The following is a 16,003-nucleotide window of genomic DNA, read 5'->3' on the forward strand; positions in this document are numbered from 1 at the left end:
GTTCTGCCTCCACATTTTAGGTCAATGGAATTTCATTTATTTTATTTTTTTTTAAATAAAATACACATTACTGTTTAATTGAACAACTAAATTATATGTTTCAGTGCTCTGAGCACCTAACAAAAATCCATTCACTTATATTTTACCCAGATGAAATCAAATCCTTTGGTGATTGGACCCTTTCAGAGTTGTATTTATGGAAACTAATGCTTAATAGATTTCTTTTTAACTTTTACTCAAATCTAAAATGTAAATGTAAATTTCCCAAAATCTAATATTTTACTTAGCATACACAAACATATCTAAATAACAGGAATGCATTCATCAAAGTGTGTTGCTGAACCTGTTTTATTGTTTGAAGTAAAGATTTGTCAAAAATACAGAATCCTTTGTTCCAATCAGAACATAAAGACGGAAAGCATGCACCGTTTAATAAAACATTTCCATGACATGTTAAAAATCTGTTCAAAAGGAAGGACACAGGCACTGAATAATTATGAACACATAGGGTTTGCATTTAAATGAGTTTTTTTTTCTTCCAAAATAAAACACTGAACAGTCATAGCTTTAACGCAGGAGGGACATAAGGGAATAATCATACTGATAAAACCCAGTAAGTAGTTCTTGTTTGTGGGCGTGGTACACCACCCCACCGTAAAATATTAACCTGGTTTTTTCGACAGACCAGGATGGAGGAAGGAAAGGGGCAACACTGATGTGTTTTTAGTGTACAAAAATAAAAGTTAATGTTTAAGTACAGGCTGCAATGCAGAGCACAGTCCAGTCGGTCGGTGCGTCCAAATCTCACCTGACGATGGACCAAAACAGGAAACAAATGTAGTCTGCAGGATGTCACAGCGTTAGCCGACTATATAAAGGGAGCATAAATGTATTAAACCTACACAAAGTATTTCAGAGGTCAATTGGGATAAGATGGCTTAAACATAGATTAACATATATAAGCAGGAATATAAAAAGGACTAAAGAGAAAACTACAGGCTACCCAACAATGTAGAAACACCAGAGAACCTGCCCAAACTCAGAGACCGAACTGCTGCTGATTGAACGATCAAAATTAAAGACAGAACTCAAGACAAACTCATCAACAGCCAACTCTGCATATAAGCATAAGTCTTTGTGGAGTCGTCAGCAAATAATGGCTGGAATGAACACTGCCAGTCTGTTTATGTGCATGTACTCTTCTCTTTTCTGTCTTCTTTAATCACCCTTGGTAAGGAGGTCCTCTATGTAGGCGTCAAGCTCGTCATCTGTGTTTATGTCAATGTCCTAGAAGTGTAAAAAAAACAGCAATGTCACTTACTGCAAACGACAATTATATAACAGATTCCACTTGATAGACAGCTAAGAGGGAGCAGTGTATTTTGTCACACTGAAGATGTCCTGTTTGTTGGATGAAGCAGTCTTACCTCTTGTACTTTTTGCAGCAGTGCCACAATGTTTGTTCGTAGTTTCTGTAGTTTCTCGTCTGCCTCCTTCAGTTTCACCTCATTGATGTTGCTCTTCTCTTCCACAGCTTTTGCCCTGGCATCAGCTCTGCTCTGGTACGAGTTACACAACGACTGGAGACCTGATTCATACTGTTGGAAATACTCTTTCTGAAATGGAGGAACACATAAGGTCTCAATACTCCAGACAATTAAAAAAACACAATAGTAAACACACTCCTAAATGCGTTATGTATTATTCATGTGTAATATTGCTGGACACAACCTGCTTCCTGTTTTCTAGCCTAAGGATCAATAAATTTAACCATCCATTTTAAATCTCACCAAAGGAAAGGCCACCAGTTCCTCAGCCGTCATGCTGTTAACATCTTCCTTTTGGATCCGAAAAGCAGGAGGGAAGAAGTAACGCAGCATTGTCCTGAGAACACAAACAGTACAGTGAACAAACCACAGTGTTATGAAACTGTGTGCCCTGGATGTTATAATGTACAAACACCAGAGGGGTGTACCACAAAGCAAGATTAGTGGGTTAGCGAGGTATGTTGAGCCTAAAGCCGGGGTTTTTCCGTATCACAAAGATGGCTCTCTTTTAACCTGGCTAAATCGCCATAGTGGCTTCTGCTGCAGACCTAAACTGATCAGGACCAGATTATGTTCAGAGTTTTGGCTTCAGTTTGCAGACAACCTTGGACACACTGTCTGAAAGAAATAAACTTATTGAGCCTTATTTGTAACTAGATCTTCATCAGGCAAACCACAGGTAAAAAAAAATGCCTTTCACTGATCAACTCCTTTGGGAATAGGATCATTCTATATTGAATGATCAATCTATGAGGGATACAGATTCTAAGCGGTGGGTAATAAGTTATAAATGCACTTAATCCAACACGTTGAGCTGTAAGGTTACATTAGTAATGCCACTCACTGAACGGAGCAGTGCAATTACAGTAGTGCTTACTGTATGTATCACATTATATATTTTTGTTTGTGTTTTTGGCGACTTTTGGCAATTATATCTGTGATGGAGAAAATCTGAGCAAGAAGTGTTTTATTTTATTTGCATGGTTGTTCTTGCTCTCACTGAACTACTGAATGTGTTTGTAGAGTTCTGTGGTCTGTTTGCTCAAGCTGGCTCTAAAAGAAGCCTTTAATAAAATCACAGGTAGGGTTATACAGTCTGTTTTACACTGCTGGTATATTACAGCTAATAGAACATTGATTAGAAAATTGATTATTCTTTTGATATTAATCACAGATAATATTCAATCAATGACATTGATTTGACTTTGATTTCTGAAAATCTTACAAGTGATATCTCTGTATCCTTCATTATAGGACAGTGTTGCTTTTTAGTGTAATACATTTTTTATTGCCTTTAAAAAGGTGGAAGTAGGCGGCACGCAATCGACCAAAAGGAGACCTGGGCTAACAGAGCAAGGTGATAACCACCTTCTTGGAACCCATTATCTCTGACTGGGGCTTTATGGTTTGTCGAGCCAGCTAAAGCAAAGTAAGTATGGCTCTGTTGGACCTGCTTCATGGTACACCCCGCAGTTAACTATCAGCTCACCTCAACATGGTGACCAGACTGTCGGTCACCTCTCGACTGGTCCCTGGTTGAGTAGTGTCGGGCTCCATGGGTGCTGGCCCTTTCTCGGTCTCCTGTTGGGTGTCAGGTGTCTGAGAGATTGGAGACGGTGGCCGCATCAACCGAACTTCATCACTACCCTTAAACACCCTTCACAAACACACACATACATTTGTAGGATATTAAAACCTGATAAAGTCAACAACAAATGTGTCCTGAATGCAGCAATGCAGACACAGCGTCTTACCATCTGTCTTTAGGGGTAGATCTAGGTACATAGTCGAACTTCACTTTCCAGCGAACACTCTTTTTATTTGCCTCCACGGCAACAACTTTGCCTGTGTACCACTCCTTGTTGACACGCACTTCAACCAGCAGACCTTTATCTGTATAAAAAATGCACAGGTAGAAATTTCCATTAGAGCTTTTGTGTTCCAGTTGTATGTGTGATACATTTTAGTGTAAAGCTTTCCATCATCTCACCTTTCTGAGCAGTTTTAGTATCAATCTCAGGCTCCTCCTGTTGGGGCTTCTCAGATATCTGCAAAAGCCAAACAATTATTACCCCCACTGCAGTGTGAGAATCGCTGTTTACTGAAAAGACAGAGTGAGGTTGAAAGAAGTGATTTGCATCCCTGTTAACGAAAGAGGCGAAAGTCCCAGTGTGATCTCAGGCATTGAGTGAGAATGTCATGCTTGATTGTTAAAAGAACAAGACAACTTCAGTTTCAAGAGAGGATTGTTAATGGAGAGAATGATAATCTGATGATACACCCAGATTGGATGAAAGGTTAATTTGTCATGGTTGTTCGAGGTTGTGAGAGAGGATGCAGCCCGGCGTTACTTGAGGGTAGTAGAGAGGCGAACCGTATAAAACTACCTTTGCTTTAGCCCCATGCTGTTGCATGGAAATGGATTTAGGGATAGGAGTTGGTGTAGTTGGTGTCTGCCGTATAGGAGTAAAAACTCCTTTCTTCTGGGTGTTAACCTGCAAGGTCAAGAGCAGAGGGGCTCTGATTGGAGGTTCAGTAACCTACTCAGCCATCCAGGAAGCAAACTTGTGACTCCTGGGATAGTGAAGGAATGAGTCCACACTTCGCTCCCTATGATTGGCTAGTACTTGTTGCTATCATTGGTTGGATTGGTTAGGTTTAGGCAGGAGGAGTGGGATTGGTTAGGGTTAGGGTAAGAATGCCAAGGTAAGCCAATCAGAGGTAGAGTCAGGTGGGCCATTCTGTCCCTTTTATAGGATTCACAAATTCACATCCAGGAATGCCGGCATTTCCTTCTTCACTACATAAGCCTAAAATTAAGTTCAGTGTCACCACCTTGCCAGCTATCCAAATACTGTTTGAAGCTAATTACTCAGAGCTCGCTGTGGTCTGGATCACAGTAGGACTGTACCTCTATTGAGAGCTTCAAATGTCTGTCATCATATTTTATGATGTCATCATTGCCCTTAATAAATAAATAAATAAATAAATAAATCTCAAACAAAATCCTCATCAATTTAACCGAGTCTTCGTTGTAAAGTACAATACTAACGAGTGTCACATTATGAACAAAGCTTTGTACTATTCAGTCCAGCTGTAGTTCAAGTCCTCTAATAAAAACCTTTGTAACATTTTTTCCTGATAAACTTTTGGAATTCAGTTTATGGCAATTCCTCTAAAATAGATGAAGACTTTTATAGTGCTGTAAGCAAACAACTGCCCTATCTCTGTTCACTTCTGTTCCTTCTCAGTCACTTTGTCCCCTTCATTTACTCGCTTCCTAGAGGTGAATCCTTTGTGAGAGACAAGTAGTGATGAAGGAGGAAAGGCAATAAGCAGCAGAAGCCAGACAGCAGCACACAACATTACAGCTCAGTCCTCAAAGCATAACATAAAGCACTGCGCACCCAGACTGACGCGCACAGGCTGATTCACAATTGTGCAGTATTGCTCATGCTGCCATTTCATTTCATACTGTACATGTATATTTTCCACCATCAATATATTTATAAAGTTGTACAACTAAACATTTGAACAACAATCTCTCTGACTTGATGCCATGGAAAGTCTCCTCTAACCTCTGTGTTCTGTTGTGTGTTTACCTCGTCCATCTTGACACGTTTGGGAGGTGAGGCCTTCTCTACCACTTTCCCACGGTTACCAGCTGCTGCAGCCATTTTGGATTTCTTTGTCTGTGGTTCTTCCTCTTCACTCTCCTCACTGTCATCTTCGCTGTCCTTCTCCTCTTCCTCTTCTTCCTCCTCGTCCTCCTCCTCACTGTCCTCCTGTTCTATGATTCTCTTGCGTTGTCCAGGAGCAGCTGTTTTGGCTGATAATGCTTTGGCAGGTGTCTACACAAGAAGACAAAGGTCACTATTTCACGCTGTTTTCTGGGGGTTTAACTTGCACATGCAGCCATATTAAATATTTGCAACAGCAAAACTTGTCATAAATATTTTGTGGTATTGGTGGGATACTTCCTAAAACCTGTAACTTACCCGTGAACTGCGGCTGGGTGGGGGTGTTTTGGCAGTAGCTTTGGGTGCAGGCTTTGCTGCAGGAGAAGGCTTTGCTGCAGGTGGAGGAGGCTTTGCTGCACCTCTTGACCTAGATGGTTCGACTTTGGCTGGTGGAGGCGGAGGAGCAGGTGTTCGGGTGGGGCGCTGAGAGGCTGTACGAGATGGAAGGGGGCTTTTTAGGTGAGCTGGGAGTGGTGGGGAGCGGGGGCGTGTTATGGACCTTTCAGAAGACCTTGTTGCCTGAAGCGACAACATGTGAAAAAGAGACAACAAACGGACATTTCAGTGAGATACAGAATGAAAAACAAGAATACTACAAGAGGCAGCGCTAAGGCCTTTGCTCACCAAGTCCATATTTTTCATGCGTTTTTTTAAATCTGTCTGCCAATGAATATCGTTACACACAGAAACCTTGAACAGTGAGTCTGATCCACTTTATTGTGCTATGTGCTATAAATTTGCAACACGATAAAAATCTACGTATTAAAAGATGCTAATCGTTAAAGAGCTAAATAGCAACTGAGAAAAATTTGACAGGGGAATAATAACAATAATAAAAAAAGTAAACTAGGAAGCTACAACAAGCGGATGTGGAGCTTGTACCTGAGAGGAGCTCTCTGTTGGTTTCATGCTGACATCCAGTGGTAACTTCTTTACATCTGCTGCAGATTTAATGGTGCTGGTTTTCTTTTAAGAGAAAATACAATTGATTATGTCCTGATGTACTCAAAACACAGATTGACGATAGAGAGAGAGAGAATGATGAGGTACCTGCAAGGCCTCTAGTTTCTCCTGTTGCTGTTTGATTTTCTCAGCCAGCTCTTTCTGTTTGTCCTCAGCTGTCTGCTTGTCTTTCTTCAGAATACCACATGGCAAATTCTGTTTCTGTTCAGGAGCGTCACACCTGAAAACACAAAATACACACTATCTATAGTATGTAGGAACACTACTGCAATGTAGTGACATGACAAAATTGGCATGCAGTCTATGTGTTACATGAAAATACTGCAAAACCATTCCATGTGTACCTGTCCTGGGTGCTGTCAGGGTTCATGAGACACACCCAACTGTCCGGGTAGCGTTTGTCCACAGCATCCATCTGGAATGGCAGCGTTCTCCACTTTAAACATTTATCTGAAATTAATCACAGAAGAGAGTCGGTGTAAGTATGTGGCAGAAGTTCGTTTGTCGACATACAGCCTGTGTGTGGTGTGTGTGTGGATCTGTAACTTACCACACTGAATAGTAAGTGGTATTTCCATGGCTCGTCGTCTCTTGTATCTCTGTTCTGTTGATGGAGGTGCAGACCAGCTGGCAGACAGATATCCAAACTCATCCCAGAACTTAACTATGCCTTTCTGAGCTGCAAAACAGACAGGGACTCTCAGTATTACTCTAGTAATTCAAGTAAATATTTTAAGTGGGCAAGTGAACACTTCCCTCCTTGTTCCTTCTCGCAGCTGTGTAAATGTATGCACACTGGAGAGTGATTGGGAGGGCAGTGAAATGCAGCCAGGAGGCTATGACGGCAGGCTTTGCAACCCGTCTTCAAATGTGGCCAATGTGTGCCATTGTTTTTAAAATAAGACACACATTATTTTATTCAAAGAAGGGCTTCAACTAGAACCTTATTCTAGCAACTGGAGCAGAGTCATTTGACAACTTGTCAAGTAGTGACAAACCTGATTATGTTTTTTTTTTCTTTTTTGAACTGTGCAGATAGGTTGTTGGCAACAAATGGAAACCCCAGCAATTAAAAGAAACTTACCAATGTTAGTGTCCTTCCAGTACTGAGCTAAATGTTCCCCCATGGATTTCAGTAAATGTCGATACTCCTTAGCGTCTGCAAAGTCCTGTTTGTTGTGAGTAGGCTCTAGAATTAAATATGGGACATCCACTACTCCAACCACACCTCCACAGGCCCTAAAACATACAAATCAAGTAACCGTAAAATAGTTTTCTTAATCATTGCCGCGTTTTTATCTCTGTGCATATATTACTTACATGCCGCCCTCCAGCTGGGGCCCTGTTTTCTCGTACATCTTGATGAGACGAGAGCAGTTGTACACAAACATCCCATCCAGGTCCCTCTGTTCAATGTTCACTCCGAATATAAAATTCAACTCCTTGGGCTCCTTAAGGGCTCTGAGGAACAAGGCAATGTTAAGGGACTGGCAAAGCCCAGGAAAAAATGCTTTAAAGTGTTTCTAATCAGCAGATACTGTATATGACAAAGATAAATTTCCTTTGGAACAATAAAGTCTTATCTTGTGCTGGAGTATCTTTCCAAATTACTATTCTATATTATCATAATTTTAAGGGTCCAGTGTGTAGAATTCAGTGGTATCTAGTGGTGAGATCACAGAACAGAAATGTCTCTCATGTGCCATGCTGGTAGGAGAACTACTGTGGCAGACATGAAAATGTGATTGGCCCCATCTCAAGTAAGTGTTTGGTTTGTCCATTCTGGGCTACTGTAGAAACAACATTGCAGACTCTGTGGAAGAAGACCCACTGCATATGTAGATGTAAATGGCTCATTTATCATTACTGCTTGGAGATGCCCCGACATCACACACACTGGACCTTTAATAATAATAGTTATAATAATACATTTTATTTGGAGGCGCCTTTCACGTCAATGTGTGCGTGAAACCATTTGTAAATCTATAAAATAGGAGATATAAGATTTTACAATGTTGTCTATCATACTTTTGTTTGGCTTCGAGAATCCTTTTCTTCATGTCACAATCCCGTCTAAGCATCATGGCTGAATCTTGAACCTTCCTCAGAATCGCCTACAGGAAGAGAGAGGGCGGAGGGAGACATCAGTTTAAACATTATAAAAGTTTTAAATTACAGTAGGGGATTCTAATTATAATCAAGTTTTTAAGAAAAAAATGTTGCGCCTGTTTCAGATTAAAAACTTGCTGATATGGACCAAACCATATTTGCATTTGACGAATTAACCAAAATATCCTCCTCATCTTACCCGTGAATCTTTTGACAGGTCCTCTCCTAATCTGGCCTCCAAAGCCATCTGCTTACTCTCTGCCTCTCTGGCCTTTTCTTCCGCTGAAATAAGACAACCAAATTGTTAACTGATGAGCATCAAGGAGTCACAACATTAAGCAAAATGTAAACAAAGACACTAATTTCCCCATAGACTCACCAATCTTAGCCAGGTGGTCTGCTTTCTTCACTTCTTGCTCAGCACGAGTTTTGAAACGAGTCGATGTGTATTTATAAACCCTGTTAAGAAGAACGGTATTTAAAGTCTTGTCACTGGACTACAGCAGTTACATACACAGCATAAGTGAGTTATCATCTTACCTTGGTTTATATAAACAGCAAGACAGTCTCTTGGTCCTGACTTTATGTCCCTGGATAAAAATCCTCATGCGTGGGTCGATGTACAAAACAGCAGCATACGCTCTGAAAGACCTCCTCTCTGGCTTCCTGTGAGAGAGGGAAGGGTGCAACCATCAACATTCACATTATGTCTGATCAATACAAATCAACATCAAATAAAGTTAATGTACAAAATATAATGCCTTTCATCACAGTAATCCCATGTGTCACGGGGATGCCCTGTGACCTCTAATGGTAAAAGACAAACACACACAATGCTTGTCCACCTCCAGGCACTTTCACACACCATCTAGCCGGCAGGTGTCTGGGGTTGGTAATTAGCACAATTAAGGTTGAAACCTGGTAGTTGTAGGTGTGTAGTTGTTTTGGTGCTTCAGTGTCACAGGCACATTTACATGAAGTCAGGAAGAAAAGTCTGACAATATTGTGGTTTTAAATCTCTTTATTTGACTAATTCTTTTGTGTGTCTCACCTCTCCTCTAGACTGCACTTGGCCAACCTCTGGTTTGGACTCAGGAACTGCCAAACCAGACCCCGCCCATTTGGATTCCTTTTATAGTCAAGTTCCTGGGGGAATGTGCCAAGTGTAGTATGGATGAGGGGGAGTTTTGGGGAGATATTTGTGCAAGTGTTGATTTTGAGCAGTTTAAGAACATTTTTACTCTTTTGGAGTGTGTAGCAATGTTTTTCACTGTTGGCTTATAAAAAGTAGTCTGAAGAGTATGAATTAATCACTGCTGATTGTTGATTGATTTATTAATTGTATTTCCCATGTGTAGGAGGAGCTACTGTCTATATATGCAGGAGTTGGAAGCTTCTCTCGAGTTTCTGAGATCTGTCTAGCAAGCCGGCCACAGCGGCTGTTACTGCCAGGGGCCCAAACTTAAAGGGGGCATAGCCCGGTGCAGAGTTGATTTTTGTTTTAGTTTTTCTTCAGTTTTGGCCAGCTGAACTGCACTGTACATATTGCTGCACCTAACCCACTGCTGGAAAAAAAAGGGAAATAAAAAAATTGGACTGTTGAACAGTTTAAAGTCCTCTTCCTTTTGCCTTCACCGCTCGACCAACCTTACACCATGGTTAAATGGTTTAACAGAGTCACTTACACTCCTTCAACAGATGTCCCAGCCATCAGTATGTCCTGGTGATCTGTCTCTACATCCAGCTCTGGTTCTCTGTTGTCCATCAGCTTCAGATTATAGATGATCACAAGAGTGCCTTTCAACAAAATACAACCATGAAATTAAACATCAGAATATCAACCATTCCACGACACTAAAGATGACAGAAACAAAATAAGTGTTAAAAATGTGATTAACACAACAGAAATAACTTTATCCACAGAGATTTGGAGCATCACTTTCACGTGATGCCGGAGGGAATTTTTACAGTGATATACAACCAACATAAGGTCTGACAAAGTGGCTATGAACTCATCTTACTGGTGGACAACGCAAATTTAAACCCTTTGCACAGGGACACACATTAATATGCTTACCACTGCTACTTTCTATTTTGTTGAACTGCTCCATCAGCTGCTGTTCATTCTTAAAAGGTGAGTATTTGAAGATCAGCTCCGTCTCGATGGCGTACTTCTCTGGATCAGAGGTCAGCGGCTCCTTGGTCTTTAGATCCCAGGAGGGGAGGGGTACTATCACCTGAGGAGAGAGGGGCGTTACAAGTTTAGAGATGTTTAAGAGGCTTCAAGTCTGACAAAATTAAAATGGGTAGCCAAATAAATCTCATCAGCATCAGGTAAATTCACAAATATTAAAGATTACGCAAAAACCTGGGCATCCATACAAAGCTACAAAACTTAATGATTGTGATTTTCCGTTGCTTCATCAATCAAGTAACGGCAAAATGTACTTGTTTACTGACTGGGTAACTGCATGAGTAAGAAATTTAGTTTAAGAACATTGCCTTAGCTGTGTGGCAAAAAAATGTATGAACACATAAAAACATTAACGTACCATTTTTTCCCATTCAATAAAGTTTAAAAAATATGATGAATGAGGGGAAAAAACAACCCTCACTGCTTGTAAAAAGTGTATGAAAATAGCATCAGGTAAATCTCTTATAGCTGACCCTGGCAAAGTAATGCAGCACACTACACCAAGTTCAGTAGCAGCTGCCTCACTGATACTGAAACTAAAAACATTAAAAAGACCCATTTTAATAAATCCATTTGATCTTGTTTAGAAAAAAAATGACACAATTTGGAGAAAGTCTAATCAAGTCTTTTGAAAATAGAAACAGCAGCATCTGACCCACAGTATACAGAGATATCGCTTTTTACTGAATCGGCCATCTGTGTCATTGCACACCAAGTCTGCTGATTTTGTGACTTCGTGTTAACAATGCAAATATGTGAAATGTTGCATAATCCAACTCATCCTGCTGTGACTGTTCCGCCTGCGTCTTTACCATGTTAACCACCTCCAAACTTACGAGCATCACATACACAGCCTCCACAATCATTTGCTTTCCCAAACCCAGTCAATCAGACATGAACCTCAGAGCCACCACACACGTAGCGCTCACAATATCAAGTGACAAGGATCAGCCCCAAAACCAACACATTACTCCCATCTGATTGGATATATAGGACTCTTAAATGGGAAAGGAGCTTGCTATGGCTGGAGTTTTGTTCCTTTGGCTACAGCAACTCTAAACTATCTGTCTTGCTGATACTGTTGTGAACTGGGATCTTAGAAACATAGTATACATGAAGGTTTTTTGTACTGTCTTTTTCCATACACTGTCATGTGTACATGTTGCTATCTATATTTCCCTATTTGTATACAGGTCAACGTGTGTATCTGCATGTTGCTATGGGCTTGCACTGACTGTGAAAACAAACATCCCTCTAGGACAAATACATGTAAATCTAATCTGTTGTTGCTGACTGATGATGCTCATCTGAATTCACAAGTTACACAAAGCTGTCAACTATCTGTAAAAAGAAAAAAGACCCTGATGAAGCAGATGTGAAACTCCACTGCTCACTCTTCCTCTTGCAGAAACTGGTTAAATAATTTTTTATTTTTGAATTAATTTTGAGTTTCTTTGGTGTGTGTCAAGCCCCTACTAATTAGAAAAGCCTTCAGTTAGACACAATTAATTTCACTATCAAGTTATTTGTACACAACCCTAATAACAATGACATCCTCTATTCAACAGCTCAATCCAACAGTTGACTCTGACCTCATCCAGTCCCTCCTCTTCGTGGAAAGTCCTTGACAGGAAAAGGCAGGTCAGCGTGTTGCCCTTTTTTGTGAACAAGATGAAGTCTTTCCCAATACGCATAGAGCCGCTGTGAACAAAAACACACTTTTAATGACATGTGAAATGATTCAAACACAAGTGTCCTAAATACACAATGTTATAGTCACACAAGAATTAGTGAAGGTCTTACGATTTCAGTCCGTTTCCATACTGGCCGATCTGTGTGGACTCAGGGGACCGTTTGCTTGACTTTCCAAACTGAATGACATGAGTTGCCTCATCTAGTAAAAGAAAGGTGCTCAGTTTCATGTTTCACACACAACATACATATGTAATCCCAAAAACCTCACAATGGACAAACACAAAGCACCTTTAATTGTGAAATAAAAACTATGAACCTAGATAATAAAAACTACAAAAGGCTCTCTCTAGAGCCAGTGTTTGGTTTGTCTGTTCTGGGCTACTGTAGAAACATAGCTGCGCAAAATGGCGGACTCCATTATCAAGGATCCACTCCTTATATAGATATGAAGGACTCATTATAAGCTCACAACACCATAATGATTGTTAGTCTCAAGGGGATTATACACTAATGAAACTAGACGTATTATTATATTACATTTCTACCAACAGATCCTTCTAAAGCCGAAACACAGGACCTTTAAGTGATTTAATAAAGTGCACTTACGAGGGTCCATTCCAATACCGTCATCCAGAAAACAGAGCATGTAGCCGCCCCGCAGCTCTGGCCTTTTTTCTGTCATCAAAACAGGATAGTTAACAAGACATGTTAGGAGCAATGACTGAACGTGCATGCTTCAGAGTCTGAAACTAGTTGAGTTACTCTGAGGCGTACCTGAGTAGATGTCTATTCGTGTGGCATTGGCATCTCTGTGAAAGAAATAAACCAACTGTGAGACTTTGAAATACTGTGAAATACATCAGGCTAAAAGAAGTTTTCCAGCCTGCATAATCTGTCAACAATTTTATGCTCTGTTGCAAATCATTATAAGTACCTTGAATTGTCCACAAGCTCTGCCAAGGCTCCAAATAAAAACTCGTGGGTTGTCCTGAAAATAGAACACTCATTTCATTAATTCAATATACTTTAATGTTAAGAGGGACTTAACTTAACTTAACAGGGCAAGCTGGTCAGACAAAGAGGATACATAGGAGATACTTGCTGCAAAGATCTGATCTCTACATATTCTACATTGGATTGTTATTCAGTTGTACAACCTGTATTTCCTCAAGTCTATTGAGAGATATTGTATGTGACAGTGCAAACAGAATAGAGGATTGTCAATTAATGTATTAACGGGTTCACCATTCACATCTTCTCAAAAATGCATGATCCTAACATCTGTTTAAGCCCTTATTCATATAGTACACAGAGCCTCTTAGGTTGTACTAAGTACCACTTTCTGATGACATTCTGTGACAAAACAACAATGGAGACTGGCACTGTCTCATTTCATTTAAATAACACCTATATCAAGTATTCTATTATTTACCCCATGGAGTGCCACATGTAATGACAAATGCCCACCACAAGCTCACCAGCTATTTTTAGTTCTATTAACAAGCACTAATTGTTTTAGTCCTACTCTTGTGGTTAAACCCTTCCTGGATCTGTGCATAATCCCTTGGCAGAGATTTGAAAATGAGCCAAGGATGTGATATTATCTGTGTTTCTAAATGTGTTGACTGGTGCGCCACAGCATATAAAACATGGACCAAGTTTTTCAGTCAGGCTTCATTACAAGAAGAAGTTGAGGTCTACTTGTTGTAGCAAGGAACACTATTTCCCTCTTTACCTCTGCAGCGCACAGACAAAAATGCAACTGCCTCTTAAATCCATGACAGGGAATATAGTGAACCACGTCACTCCATGGGTAACTATGTTTTTGTCAGAGCAACTATGACTTCTATTCAGTGAATGTAGTGTTGTAAGTATATCACTTACAAATATACCTTTGACTGAAAAGCAATAACGCAAAGTTTTATACACTCAGATATGAGCTGATATCGGAGGCTTCCAGACAGTAGCTGGAAATTAAGATGTATGTGAGGCTACTGATTATGAGTAATTTGCTTTTGTGCCACTTATAAATCAGATCATAAAGCAAAACAGGAGCACAAGAATGATGACACTCGCTCAGATGACATGAGCCCTGAAAGAGACAACAGTCAAGATACCGTCCTAAAAGTATCTATAAACGTAATGCATGTAAAAATTGCATAAATGACAAATGTAAATATATTTTGTGTGTGTTATTTATTAATAATGTGCTTACAAAAAATATGATTAGGAATATTTCAAAAGAAACCCATACATTTAAGGGTTTAATCTGCAGGAGCAATTTATGTTGCAAGTCAGAACTATGTGTTTTTTTAATTCTGTACATAAAACACACTGACAGTGTTAAATTTAGTAAATGTTGGCTCACATTCATCATATATAGCATGACATAACATGACATTAAAAGATCAATGCAGAATTTAGAAACTATTTTTGATGGAAGCCTAATTCATATTAAGTGCAAACAAACATGTAATGGAATAAGAGCACATTCTTCTCCTCTTCCTTTAATAGATGATCAGGTTTAACAGGATTTAACTTGATCATCTATACAACTAACATTTTTAGGTTGGCACAGTGTTGGTGTAAGAGACAAATAAAGCAGAGAGGTGTATCTGTCCAAACAATGTTGGGCGTTGATCTGTTGTAACCCTCTCCGCCATGTGTTGAACTTGCAAAATAATATTCACATGGATAACCTGATATAATATTATGCATATCTATCTAGATGGTGATCTATATTATTCACTATCATACTTATGTGTAGTACCAAGATCATAAGCATATATTAATTTCCAGCAGGAAGGTACTTACGAATTTGTGTGCAGGTACTCAAAGGTGAGCTGAGCCCTGCTCAGGTTGCTGTAGTTGGAGTAGGCCATGGCCACGCACGATTATTCCTGTTTCCTTCCTGATTTCCTGTTTGTCTTCTCCCTCTCCAACCGAGCACTAAGTTAGTCCAGAGATATCATCCTGAAGAGGGAATTAAAATACCACAGGTCTTGGGTATTTACCTAGAATATTCCTTACTCCATTAATTCACACCATGGGCATGACCTGAAAGCAGTTGATATGGACGCTTTACAACAAGTCATAAGGGGCAAAGTTAACACCCACACCTTGATGAAAGCCTGCCCCCCTGTGAGGGGTACCACGTGGGAGGCCCGCTTGCCTTAAGAACAACAAAATATTATGGCAAAGACCGCCTTTGGGCACAGCATTAGCTATGAAGACATTCCTGTTCATGCAGAAGTCAGTTATTGGTCTAGCTAGGCTGCGGTGTGACGTTAGAAAAACCAAATCGTGTTAAGTGAAAAGCATATGATATAAACGTTTTAGACGTTATGCACCAACTGCCACTAACGTTTAATGTCAGGCTAGCATACATAGCTAACGGACATTTGCGTGTTCTACACAGAGTTTATGAGATAACGCTAGCTAGCTAGCTAGCTAGCTTCACACTGTGGAAACATGTTAGCAGACGTTAGCCGTATCAAGTAATTTTCACGGACTTTGCAGACCGCTCGCAACTTCATAACGGCTTCGTGCGAGTGCAATAATCTCTCCAAAGAGGAATACATACTTTGTAACGTTACGTTTCCTTTTCCCTGACTTAAAACAATCCGCCAGGCCGCGAACAATCCAACCACTTCGACGACGTTGGTTACTTGGGTTGCCTGTAGTCTGCAGAAATCCCGCCTCTATTTTTCTATACTCAACCAATAGGAAGGCGTCTTGTAAAGATTCTCAACGAT

At 40.1% G+C, this 16,003-nt stretch overlaps 1 protein-coding gene across 3 annotated transcripts; it reads right to left on the minus strand.

The window, feature by feature from the left end:
• Positions 1-388: 388 nt before the first annotated feature.
• Positions 389-15,936, minus strand: morc2 (MORC family CW-type zinc finger 2). 3 transcript variants are annotated; one of them, XM_050051256.1, is made up of 28 exons: positions 15,832-15,936; positions 15,063-15,221; positions 13,183-13,236; positions 13,023-13,057; positions 12,855-12,923; positions 12,357-12,447; positions 12,146-12,254; positions 10,437-10,596; positions 10,045-10,156; positions 8,900-9,025; positions 8,739-8,818; positions 8,559-8,641; positions 8,279-8,364; positions 7,571-7,711; positions 7,335-7,489; positions 6,801-6,929; positions 6,595-6,700; positions 6,338-6,470; positions 6,170-6,253; positions 5,546-5,806; positions 5,150-5,398; positions 3,935-4,042; positions 3,538-3,595; positions 3,302-3,440; positions 3,037-3,204; positions 1,791-1,884; positions 1,428-1,616; positions 389-1,287 (listed from the first exon to the last, which is right to left on the minus strand). In XM_050051256.1, exons 2-28 carry the CDS (start codon positions 15,128-15,130, stop codon positions 1,219-1,221), a joined length of 3,156 nt encoding a protein of 1,051 aa, XP_049907213.1. In that variant the 5' UTR covers positions 15,131-15,221; positions 15,832-15,936; the 3' UTR covers positions 389-1,218. The 3 variants fall into 3 exon arrangements, with proteins under 3 accessions (XP_049907213.1, XP_049907214.1, XP_049907215.1); XM_050051257.1 differs by having other exon boundaries at positions 15,063-15,305; positions 15,832-15,918; XM_050051258.1 differs by lacking the exon at positions 3,935-4,042.
• Positions 15,937-16,003: the final 67 nt, after the last annotated feature.

Source organism: Epinephelus moara, chromosome 8, assembly GCF_006386435.1.
Source record: "Epinephelus moara isolate mb chromosome 8, YSFRI_EMoa_1.0, whole genome shotgun sequence".
Taxonomy (NCBI): Eukaryota; Metazoa; Chordata; class Actinopteri; order Perciformes; family Serranidae; genus Epinephelus; species Epinephelus moara.